General features: G+C 28.7%; 1 protein-coding gene across 1 annotated transcript; it reads left to right on the forward strand.

Moving 5' to 3' along the window:
- Positions 1-423: 423 nt before the first annotated feature.
- Positions 424-7,113, forward strand: Phum_PHUM288780 (ankyrin repeat-containing protein, putative; the record flags this gene model as incomplete). Its single annotated transcript, XM_002426954.1, has 17 exons — positions 424-660; positions 754-853; positions 1,031-1,186; positions 1,275-1,471; positions 1,723-1,986; positions 2,069-3,700; positions 3,792-4,040; positions 4,134-4,332; positions 4,406-4,703; positions 4,797-5,023; positions 5,104-5,350; positions 5,435-5,618; positions 5,694-5,910; positions 5,993-6,205; positions 6,289-6,464; positions 6,560-6,819; positions 6,921-7,113. 17 exons carry the CDS (start codon positions 424-426, stop codon positions 7,111-7,113), a joined length of 5,049 nt encoding a protein of 1,682 aa, XP_002426999.1.
- Between the last annotated feature and the right edge of the window lie 5,329 nt (positions 7,114-12,442).

A 12,442-nucleotide genomic window follows, 5' to 3' on the forward strand; every position in this document is an offset into this window, starting at 1 on the left:
GATATAATTTTAAATAAAATTTTTGTGATTTAATTGGTGAATGGTTTGGTTAAATTTTATAATTTATTGGAATTAGATTTTAACAAACAAGTAAGCCTTGAACTACTCTGAACTACTTTACCTAATATTATGATTAAACTTAGTGGCAAATATAATTAATAAATAAAATTAAAGCAAATATATTTTACAGATATTTATGAAAATAATGATAATATATATATATATATATATTTTTTATTTTAATAAGTTACTTTCAATTTTTTAAAAGTTTTATCACATATATTTTATCGAGTTTTTTAAACAATAATTAAATTTTCAGGGAGCTCTGTTTAAATGTTCATTTTTTATTATTTTTAGCAAAATGTTTAAAAAATTTATTATAATGAGAAATCATAAGATTTTTCAAACACAAAGTGTTTAATTATGGCTGGAACCCCCCAAGATCGAAGGAAATTTTACTGTAGAGAATGGGCTTTTTTAAAACTTGCACATTGTTTGGAACAGCAACCTCTTTCTAAAACATGTGGAGCTTTCATTGTCGGAGGCCCTGGTTCAGGAAAGACATCTTTCTGTAGCGAAATAGTATGGCCAAGTAGTGGTGGAGGTGGACGTCAACAGCGTTCTCTTAGAAGACGTTTGCTAGCATACCATTTCTGTCAAGTAAAATCAAAAAAAAATTAATACTTTTAAAAATTAAAAAATTACAAATAGCTAAATAATGCTAATGCTTTATTTTTTTAAATTATTTTTTAGGCTCACAATATTTCTTCTCTTTCTGTGTCAGATTTTATCAGAAATTTAGTGTCGCAAATACTTGGTCAAAATTCCGAGTTTCCTACTAGTCCAATTTCTAGTGAAATAATTTCTCCCACGCTTTCGTGTAAAACACTCTCTCAACAGTATGCTGAAAAAGTGTGTTTCTCTGTCATATTATTATTATTATCAATACTCTTGTTTTGTACATGTAAAGCAGTAAAATTTTTAAATTAATTATATTATTAATTAAATTTACAGGTTCGACATGATCCAGAAATTCAAAATGCATTAAAACCAGATTTTTTGGATCGCGATCCGGATGAGGCTTTTAAAAAGGGTGTTTTATTTCCTCTCTTAGAAATTGATCCTCCCAAGCATTCTTTGTTTTTATTAATTGATAGTATCGATGAAAATCAAATTCAAAATTCCAGTAAATAGAGCGAAAAAAAAAAAAATTTGAAAAAAATTTAAATAATTTTCTATTTTTAAAATTTTATCATAAATAATTTTATTCGTAGGCGGAAGTCAATTACGTTACGATATTAAATCTGGTGGAAATGGCAGTAAAACAATAGCAGAATTATTAGCTAATCATCATCATTTATTTCCACAATGGCTGTTATTAGTTTGCACAGCGAGGAGACAAAGTAAACATATATCTAGAATGTTTACAGGTTTTAGAAAATTATCTTTGGATGATTTAAGAAAATCTCAAGTAATCACAATTATATCATTTACACCATTTATTAACTAACTGAGTCATTCATTAAAAATTATTATTATTATTTTTTTTTTATGACTCATAATTTTATTGTTGCATTTACTATATTTATGCAGGTCGTTGTCATCAAATTAATATTACTTTAATTATTCCCGTTTAAATTTTAATTATTTGTAAAGAATGATAAATTTGAATTTTATTGAGCATTTTTTTTTTTTTTCTTTCTTTCTTTCTTTCATTTTAAGGTTGTCAGGGACGTTCAGCAGTATATTTTGGCACGTATTGACTCCGAAGAATCGTTAAGAAAGCACATTAGTCGCGACACAGCAGAAATGTTAAATCAATTACATATAAAATCAAACGGATGTTTTCTTTATCTGGAAAAAGTTTTAGATGGCGTATCGGAAAATTTTATCGTTCTCAGAGAAATCCGCGAAATTCCCGGTACAATTAACGGATTATATTTGTGGCTTTGTCAGAGATTATTTCATAGGAAACATTTTTCCAAAGTAAAAAAAAATTTTAATGGAATTTTTTATCGAATTATTATTGAATTGTTATTATTTTAAAAAAAAAATTAATTATTCACAGGTTCAACCTTTATTAAATGTAATATTAGCAGCACGAAAATTGCTGACAATTTCGGAATTATTCAATGCCGTCTGGACTTCGAACACTAATCTTACAAGGCAAGACTTTAGTAAGCGTCTTCACCTTTTAAGAAGAGTTATTCGATTGAACAGCGATGGAACCATTTTACTCTTTCATCACAGTTTCGGAGAATGGTTATTGGATGCAAAACACTGTACAAAAAAATATTTGTGCTCGGCAGAGGCCGGTCATGGAATGTTAGCCATGTCGTATTCGCTGAAAGCCAAACAATTGAGTCCGGAGGACATACAAAATTTTGCTTTGCATTTAACCCGAATGCCATTACCCGATGAAAGTGTTGTTAATTTCATTGAAAAAACTCTTAATTTCGATTACAACACTATATTGGTGTTATGGCTAATACAATCGGGTGCCAACGTGGAAAATTGTTTATTGGGTCAAGAGAAGAGCGAAGAAATAGTACAACAAATTTACGAAAAGGAGAATGGATTGAAAAAGAAATCGTCGGATTCTATGCGGAAAAGAACGAGTAGTTTAAGTAAAAAAGACCAAAGAGTTAAATTACCCAAAAGCGATACGAATAACGAGGGTAAAAAAAAATACAAGAGTAGAAAACATTCCAGTCTGAAAAAAAGCCTAGTCCCGATGGAAAATCAATCTTCTTGTCATTATGAAAAACTTCCAGAATGTTACGAAGAGCTTCAATTCGAACCTTACGGACGGAGGGATTTAGATAAGGAGAAAAGGATAAGCGAAGATTACGATCATTTGGATTTTGATGTGAAAAAACCTGAGAAAAAAACGATCGCTTCGGAAACGAATGAAATATTAGAGAAATTAACGAACCTGGATTTAGTTATTAAAAAAGACGAAACTGGTTTTTTCGAGTCTGAAAAATCGCCGGATTTTCTTAAAGAATTCACCGAGCAAAATTTTAAATTTTCACTCGAGTCACCGTCGAAAACTGGCGAAACGAGTTTTCTTAACATAGGTTCACAAGACAGCGGGTTTTTAAAATCGGAAGACACTTCTACTTTGGGATTGGTGAGCAATGAACAAACGACGGAAAGTATTTCAGTATTTGATGATAAAATGAGTGCCGAGCAATCAAAACATCAAATTCCATTGACGAAGGAAGAAGAACTTGATATTTTACTTAACGGACTGGAAAAATCATTAAATGAAGAATCGGAAATTTTCAATACTAGTTTTTTATCTCAGATCACTCAGAAATCGTTGGCGGCTTTGCGAAACGAAAATTGCGAGGAAGATGAATCTCAAAAAAAAATTATGGAAATCGTTACCCTGAATATTGAAAATATGGAAGTTAAACACGAGAAAAAAAATGAATTTTCTTTAGGGCATTCAAAAAGTGACAAAGCTCAAGGTTTCTCGAAAGAAAGCACGGAAGAAAATTCTGGAAAAAGAGAAACGGAAGGATTGAAAGAACCCCTTTTGTCAGATATTTTAGAAGTGTTACAAGTTCCAAAGGATCCTAAAGTTTTAAAAATTTTGACCGAAGCAGGAGCAAAAGTATCGAATTGTAATTCACTTCAAAAAAATGAAAAGTCTTCCTCGTTAGATAATGGAATTGATGTAGCTTCTAGTCAGGTATTATTTATTACCGACAAAAATATTTTTCCGACAAAAATATTTTTCCGACTGAAATTGTAAGTTTTATTAATATATTTATACTGAACAGGTATCTAGGAATGTTAGTCCAAATACAGAACTTCAGGAACTTCTTGCATCGTGGAATAAAGAAGCCGATGTAAGTTCTGTTGATTCGGTTGGGCGAACCACGATACATACTTTAGCAGGAGAAGGAAACGCAACTTTACTTAATCTAATATTATCAACGTATCCCGAAACGAATTTGGAAGTTGAGGATCGTCACGGTCAGACGGCTTTAAATTTGGCTGCGCGTCACGGGTACCTCGATGTCATAGAGGTAATCGTTTATTTTTTTTTTTTTTTTTTTTATCTTTGATGATTTGTATTAAATACAGTTAAAGTCATATTACCTTTAAAAAAAATGTTTAAGGTATTACTTACGGCCGGTGCGGATTGCAATCATTCTGATTGTGAAGGTTGGACTGCGTTGCGGGCTGCTGCTTGGGGAGGTCATACGCCGGTCGTAGAATTATTGTTAAAACATGGCGCAGATGTTGATGTAGCTGATTCTGATCAAAGGACTGCGTTGAGGGCTGCTGCATGGGGCGGACACGAAGATATCGTAGAATGTAATGTGAAAAAAAATTATTTTTGTATAAAATTACCTTTTTTGTTTAATTTAATTTTCAAAATTTAATTTAGTGTTAGTCGCCCACAAAGCGAATGTTAATCAAACGGACGATGAAGGTAGAACCGCATTAATAGCTGCTTCTTACATGGGTCACAGCGAAATCGTTGAACATTTGTTAGACAACGGAGCTGAAATAGATCATCAGGATGCTGATGGTCGCACGGCATTAAGTGTTGCCGCTTTGTACGTTCCCAATAACGAAGGTTACGCCAAAGTTGTAAATATTTTATTAGAAAAGGGTGCTTCGGTCGATCACCAAGATAAAGATGGTATGACTCCACTTTTAGTTGCTGCTTTCGAAGGCCATAGGTAATTATTTTGCATGATTTTTTATAAATTATACTTAATTTAGGTTTTATCAAAAACGTATTGATACATACAAAACAAAATGTATATGTTTAGGGATGTTTGCGAATTATTATTGGAATATGAAGCCGATGTTGATCATTCAGACAATTCTGGTAGAACTCCTTTGTGGGCTGCTGCCAGTATGGGACACTCATCCGTCGTAGAGTTACTTCTTTTTTGGGGTTGTTACGTCGATAGTATAGATAACGAAGGCAGAACAGTGTTGTCTATAGCTGCAGCTCAAGGAAACACAGACGTTGTACGTCAGCTGTTAGATAGAGGTTGGTAATATTACTTAGTAAGTCTTTAAATTTAGTTCTCTTCTTCTTCTTCTTCTTTTTCTTTGATTTTTACTCTTTAGGTTTGGATGAACAACACCGTGATAATTCGGGTTGGACACCGCTACACTACGCCACTTTTGAAGGTCATATTGAAGTATGCGAAGCTCTTCTTGAGGCTGGAGCAAAAGTCGACGAGCCTGATAACGATGGAAAAGGTCCCTTAATGTTAGCTGCTCAAGAAGGGCATGGTCTTTTAGTTGAAACTTTACTAAGAGTACACAATGCTCCTCCGGATCAAAGAGCTCACGATGGAAAGACAGCTTTGAGGTAGGTAGTAGGTGCACTAAAAAATAAAAGCAAACAAAAAAAAAATATTATTAAATTTAATATATTAATTATTTATTCTTTTAGATTAGCCGCACTAGAGGGTCATTACGATGTAGTCCGAATTTTATTAAATTATGGAGCAGATGTTAATATTAAAGATGCGGATGGAAGGAGCACTTTGTATATTTTAGCATTGGAAAATAGACTGCCAATGGCTAGGTATATTTTAGAGCATGGAAAGGCGGATGTAGAGAGTAAAGACTCTGAGGTAGAGCTTTTTTTGTTAAAAGTTTGTAACATTTCTTAAAATTAAAATTTTTCATTTGTGAAATTTTAATTTTAGGGAAGAACACCAGTTCACGTTAGCGCGTGGCAAGGTCATGCTGAAATGGTATCTCTTTTACTTTCTTCTGGTAGAGCTGATGTAAATGCAACCGATAACGAAAATAGAACTGCTTTACATTCGGCTAGTTGGCAGGGTCATGCACCTATCGTCAAAATTCTTTTAGATCACGGAGCAACTCCCGACCACACCTGCAACCAAGGAGCCACAGCTTTGGGTAATGAAGAAAATGTCATATAAACTATTTTCATTTTAATTATTATTATTATTATATACGACTAAATCATCCAATTCATCAGGTATTGCTGCTCAAGAAGGTCACGAAGCATGCGTTAAAGCTTTACTTCAACACGGAGCAGATCCATCTCATTCTGACAGGTGCGGTAGAAATGCTTTTAAAGTGGCAGCTAAAAGTGGACATGGCGGAGTCGTCAAATTACTAGAAGAGTATACTTTTAACATTAAACATAAACCCCTAGCAAACGAAATTAAGCAACTAATTGTGCCTCAAGGTAAAAAAAGAAATTACCGTTTTTCCCCCAAAGAATAATATATTATCGTTAATTTCAATAATAAATTTTCAAATTCTCCATAGTGGATGCTACATCGGCTCCTAAATATTCACCGGTGGAATCTCCAGAGTCTACTGTCCATCGACAATCCCTCGTTTCTTTAGGTAATCGTTCCAATCATTCTAAGTCAAGTTCCAATTTTACAAATAGCACTAAAAGTTCACAAGAACCTAGCTCTTCTGCGACTCATAATTCTCAGGTTGCTAATTACATTTAATATCGACAAAATGGGTTGGAATGATATACTCATCTTTTTCACTTTGTTAAATTTTTTTTTTTTTTTTTTTTTGGTAGGGTTGTTTATCATTCACTCAACAACTTCAGCAGTGTAGGAGAAGCAATAAAACGAGACCTCTGTCTAAAGTTTTGTCACCTTTAGAAAGCGAAGATGTTTCTCCCATATACGCTTCACCCCCTCACAGTCCTCTGAGCGATATTAACAGTCCGTGCGAAGAAATAAAATCTCAACCCAATGCTGATATGCATTTTGCCAGGGATACACATATGAGAATTATATTAGGAAATGCAAGATTCGATTCCGGCGGCCATCTTGGGTGAGTCAGAATTTTATTACAAATTACAATTGCTATAGTTATATATTAAATTAAAATTAATTAATTACGTACCATTTGATGAAAATTTTTTATTTTCACAGTTCCAAACCCAAGAGAAACGGCATCGTGACGAATCCCGCACTCAGACTGATGTCGAACGTTAAAAACGGATTGGAATGCGCGGCGGAGAGAATTCAAAAAACGAGGCAAGAAGTGTCGAAATTTAATCACTCCAAATTAAATTCATCCAACAAATCAAACGGATATCATTGGAAAAAGGAGACTCCGCTGTAATGGAAATGAAAAATGTCGTTAATTAATCAATCGATTAATCGTTTCGTTTAGTCAAATATTTATTATTAGTCGAAAAGTACGTTATAAATCAATCGAAACGCGATGTAAATAAATAATTAGAGAGCACACGTCAGTGCGAAAAATGTCGCCACGTAGTTGAATAAATTTAATTTATAGGTTGTCGACAAAATTAACCGTTTCGCGACGTTTGACGCTCTTCCCCCTACCCTGTCAACACGTAATTGTTGGGATTGTTGAATTGACGGAAATGATTGCAAATACTAATATTTTCAGTTAGTAAATAATAATAATAATAATTTTTTTTTTTTAATCTTTTTATTTTTTTGAAGCGAAGTTACCGTCATTAAAATAAAGAATTTCGATCGCGAATAAATTTCGAATCGTTTTTAAACTTTTTATTTTTATTTTTTTTTTAATTTTAAAACGTATGTGTGTCAAGTTCCTCGTCGTTTATTTATTTAATTCCGTGAGTAATTTATATATAAATATAATTAACCGAGTTTTTTAAAACACGAAATATTAATTAAAAATAAAAAAAACGTGCGATTACTTACTTTTATTACTAAAAAAAAAAACATTGAGAATTTTTTTTTTTATTTATTTTTGTAATCATGTTCAAATCGCGACAGTATTCGAAAATGAAATTTAAAAAAAAAAAAACCGTTAATGAATCACATATTTATATATATAAATTCTCAATGTTTTGTCGATCTCTTTTTCTTGTGTTCTCTCTCTCTCTCTCTCATAAAATTTAATAATCTAAAAAAAAATAAAATTAATAATCATTAACGAATTTTTCAATGAAAAATTTTTAACGATTTACCCTATATATAATAATGATAATATTTATTAATAACGATAATAATAATAATAATAATAATAATAATAATAAATCGATATATTATTAATAATCGAGTTAAATAAGCGACCACATTAATTATTATTAATATTTTTTTATTATTTATTTATTTATTATCATCATTACTATCAAATTTGTTTATGTTGAAGTAAAACGTCCGGCCTAAACGTACTTTTATCATTATTATCGTTATTATTATTTTTTTCTGGAAATTTCGACGAACAAGCTTTAAAAGCTCTCTCTCTCTCTCTCTCTCTCACAGTTTTTTTTAGATCTCGATTCATGTTATATATATATATATATATATATATATATATATATATATATATATGTATACATGATTTTATTTAATTTTTTATATATATTTTTATATTAAATAAAAACTTTAATAATAATTTTTTATTAATTTTAATTTATAAATCGATTTAATTGCATTTTTTTTAAATAATATTATTATTATTATTATTATTATCATTTTTTTTTTTACACGTGGCGAGTGTTTTTGTTGTTTTTTTTTTTTTCTATAAGCTTTTTATACAAACGGAAACTTTATATATATATATATTATTTGTACGCGAGATTTATTTATTATTTTTTTTAGTATTTTTTTTTTTTTTATACTATATATTAACATTTATGTATTATTATAATTTAGTGATGAAATTGTATTATTATTATTATTATTATTATTATTATTATTATTGAATTATTTATATAAGAAAGAAATTAACGCTTTTTTTAATTTTAATACTTATAATTTTTTTTAGTCGCTTGAGTAGGGGAAAAAAAATTCTACCAAAGAAAAAAAAAGAAAAAAAACTCAACAATTTTTTTTTAATAAATAAAATAATGCATTAATAATAATAGTAATAATAATGATGATGATGAAAACAAAAAATTAAATAAATAAATGCCAGCAAGATTATACTATTTAAAAAAAAAAAAAAAAATTTATTTTTTTATTATTTAGATACATTTATTATTTCCTTATTTTCATTTTTCCTTTTTTTTTTTTTTTCCTTTTTTTCCTTTTTTTTAAAATAAAAATGACACATGCAAAAGTATGATGATAATAATAATAATAATAATAATAATAATAATAATAATAATAATAATAATAATGATAAATTTATTTTTAATTAATTAAGATAATGGGAAGAGAAGAAAAAATAGAAAATAAATAAATTTTTTTTTTTTGTTTTTTTTTTTTCCAATCATTCATTCGTTCATTCAATCATTCAATCATTCATTCGTTACTATTATTATCATTATTGTTTTAGTTTCTTTAATTAATTAATTAATTGATAAGTGATTGCGTGTGACTTAATTTAATTAAATTAAAAAAATAATAAAAGCAGGAAAAGAAATAAAAAAAAATTAAAGAAAAAAAATTATTTCATTACCGTTATTATTACCATTATTATTATTTATTATTATTATTTTGATTATTATTATTATTATATATTATTATTATAATAATAATTATTATTATTATCCCTGAAATTTTTAGTTTTAGTTTTTCTTTTTAAGCCCTTTAGTTATAAAATTTAATAAACAAGAATTTAAGGATTTATTTGTTTTAGTCAAAATGAAAAATGATAATTAAGAATTCATAATAATATTAACACAGATGGCGTTGGATGGAGTTTAAAACAAAGATGGCGCTGGAAATGGAATGGTCGACATGCGTTTGCATCATGTCGACTAATTTTTATTAATTTTAATAGTTTTTTTAAAAAATTTAGTTATAAATTATATATCAAAAGTTTTGTTATTTAGTCTAGTTTATTATTATGTAATTAGTTTTTTATATTATTTAGTAATAACTAAATTATTTCAAATTTACATCTACAAATAGTCGAAAACTCCATGTGACAAAAGGAAGCGTGGGTAATAAAAAAAACCCTTAGAAGATGCCTTAGTACGTTTGATTGTTACTGGTAAGTACCTCATTTTAAATCTGGAATTTCATTTGCAAAAACGTTTGGTTAACAAAGAAATGGTGCAAATTTCCTAAAAACAGTTTTAAAATTTTACATTTATTTGGTTAATTATAAGTAGTTTAACTAAATATATTATTCATTTCATCATGCAAAACAATATGTTGGAGTAATTTAATGATAATATTTATTAATAATGATTGATTTGATATATTGTCTTAGTGTACAAATTTCTATACTCTAATCTTTAAGGGTTGATTTACTGATTGTAGGTTGTTTTAAACGTTTTCTTGAATTAGTTTATTTCATTACAACATAGTTTATCATAGAGATAGTATAATACTCCCTATAAGTCTGTATCAAAATCAGGAAAAATTAATACAAGGAATAGTGAAAATACACAACAGACTTTATTTAATAATTGTACATCTCTTGAGCTGATTATAAGTAGTCGAACTAAATACTCTTGTCATACTAAATGAAAATAAAGTTAGTTCGATAAAAATACTTTAATATTAATTAATTTCTGTATCGAGTGGATGTTAAACTTTTGTAATCCTCATTTTAAGTGTGAATCCATAGATTGTACATTACTTTAACCCTTTTATTAAGTTAGTTTATTTCTTTATAATATATTTTCCCTTATGTTTAGTTTAAAATTCTCTTTAATTTCAATTAAGAGATTAGAAAAATTCTGAACTGCCTTCGGATTACTTAAGTTTGTGAGTACATAATTGTAATTTGCATACTGTAATTGTATATGTGTACTGTGCATACATTAAAGATGGAATGCATGAGGGAAAATTATGAAAAGGGAGAATAGTAGGAAAATTAAGTATTGAAGTAGTTCTGAGGAAAAAGTCATATGATAACTGATTAATAATTGTGATGTAGCAAAATGAGAACAAGGTAAGGCAGAACCAAGATGGTCTCAGTGAGACTTATAAGAATTGTTGTTAGGTTATAATAACAAGATGAAATCTATTCATCAGGCATGCAGCATCACTGATATTCAAGCATTTATTCCCCTTAGGGATGAGCGGGTAGAAACCTGGAATAAATGTTGAAAAAGTTCCAATAAACATTAAGACAAATTGTCGCGATTATGAGTGAAAATAATAATAATGATGAAAAAAAAAAAAAAAAAATTTTTTTTAAATTTCTTTTTTCTCCCAATTTTTTTCCAATAGTCGTCGTCTTTGTCGTCATTTTCCCTTTCCTACTCCCTTCCCCCCCCCCAAAAAAAAAAAAAAAGAAAGAAAAAAAATTTAATCTTTATAAAAAATGACGTCACGTTCGAGTAAAAAATTTTCTTTTTTTTTTTTTTTTTTAATTATAAACGTTTAAAATTAGGGAAAAATATTTGGCTTTAGTTCGGTTAATTTTATTTTAAATTAAATTTGCTGCGGTTCAGCTTCGTCATCGTCATAATCATCACCTGTGGTTTGAAAATTATTAAAATTTTAACATGTGTATCGTACACACACACACACACACACAGGAATACGCGCACGCACGCACACACACTATAATTTCGCATCGCGTTTGATATACTAAAAAGAACGAAATTTTTTTTTTTTTTTTTTTGGGGAGGGTTTTGGTGCATGTTCATTTCTTTCGACATTTTATGACGTTATCAAAACAGGAGCAAATTTTAATAAATTCACAAACGTCAGATAATATTACAAAGTTAAAATTAATAAAATCTCTGTCTGTAACATCAAACAAATACCTTGGAGCTACTAATTTCAGACCTACTTAGAAAATATGGCGGTTTATATTATGTTCCGCCATTTTGTTTTGATTTTTAAAAAATTCTTTTTTTATTTTATATGTAATGGAATTAAAAAACAAAAAAAACAACAGAATAAAAAAATTTCACGGGGGAATTTAAAAAAAATTTTTTTTTTGAATTGAAAAGTTTTTTAAAAAATCAGATAGATGTCGCATTAACCAAAAAAATAAAACTTTTCATTTACTTGACCAAACCTGGTTAAAAACGCAGATTTTGTTTTTTTTTTTTTTTTTTTTTTTTTTTTTTTCAAAGGGAGGAAATTTTTTATTTGCGAGCGTTTACGTCAATCTATTATTTAAACCCCAAAATTTTAAATATATATATATATATATATATATATATATATATATATATATATATATATATATATTGGTTAAGAACATTTTTCTATATTGTCTTTAGCAAGCTTTATTACAAAAAGGATTATCACTCATATCACGGATAACATAAAGTAACCTTTAACCGTCACTTCCACTAACACAATCATTATTAAGGTGTAACGTTCACAGGACATTAGGGAATCAGAAAAACTTCCCCCGTTGTATCTTGCTTCCTTTTATAGGTGGAACTCATTGTTATTATTATGTTTCTATGAAATGAATAACTATGTTTGTAAACAAACAGAAGAATAAGTTTCTAGAAGCTTCTTTTCTATAATAAACACTTGGTAACCATAGTTCCAATGTTATTATTTATAAATAATATAAAATTATA

This window comes from Pediculus humanus, genomic scaffold (assembly GCF_000006295.1).
Source record: "Pediculus humanus corporis 1103172107667 genomic scaffold, whole genome shotgun sequence".
NCBI lineage: Eukaryota > Metazoa > Arthropoda > Insecta > Psocodea > Pediculidae > Pediculus > Pediculus humanus.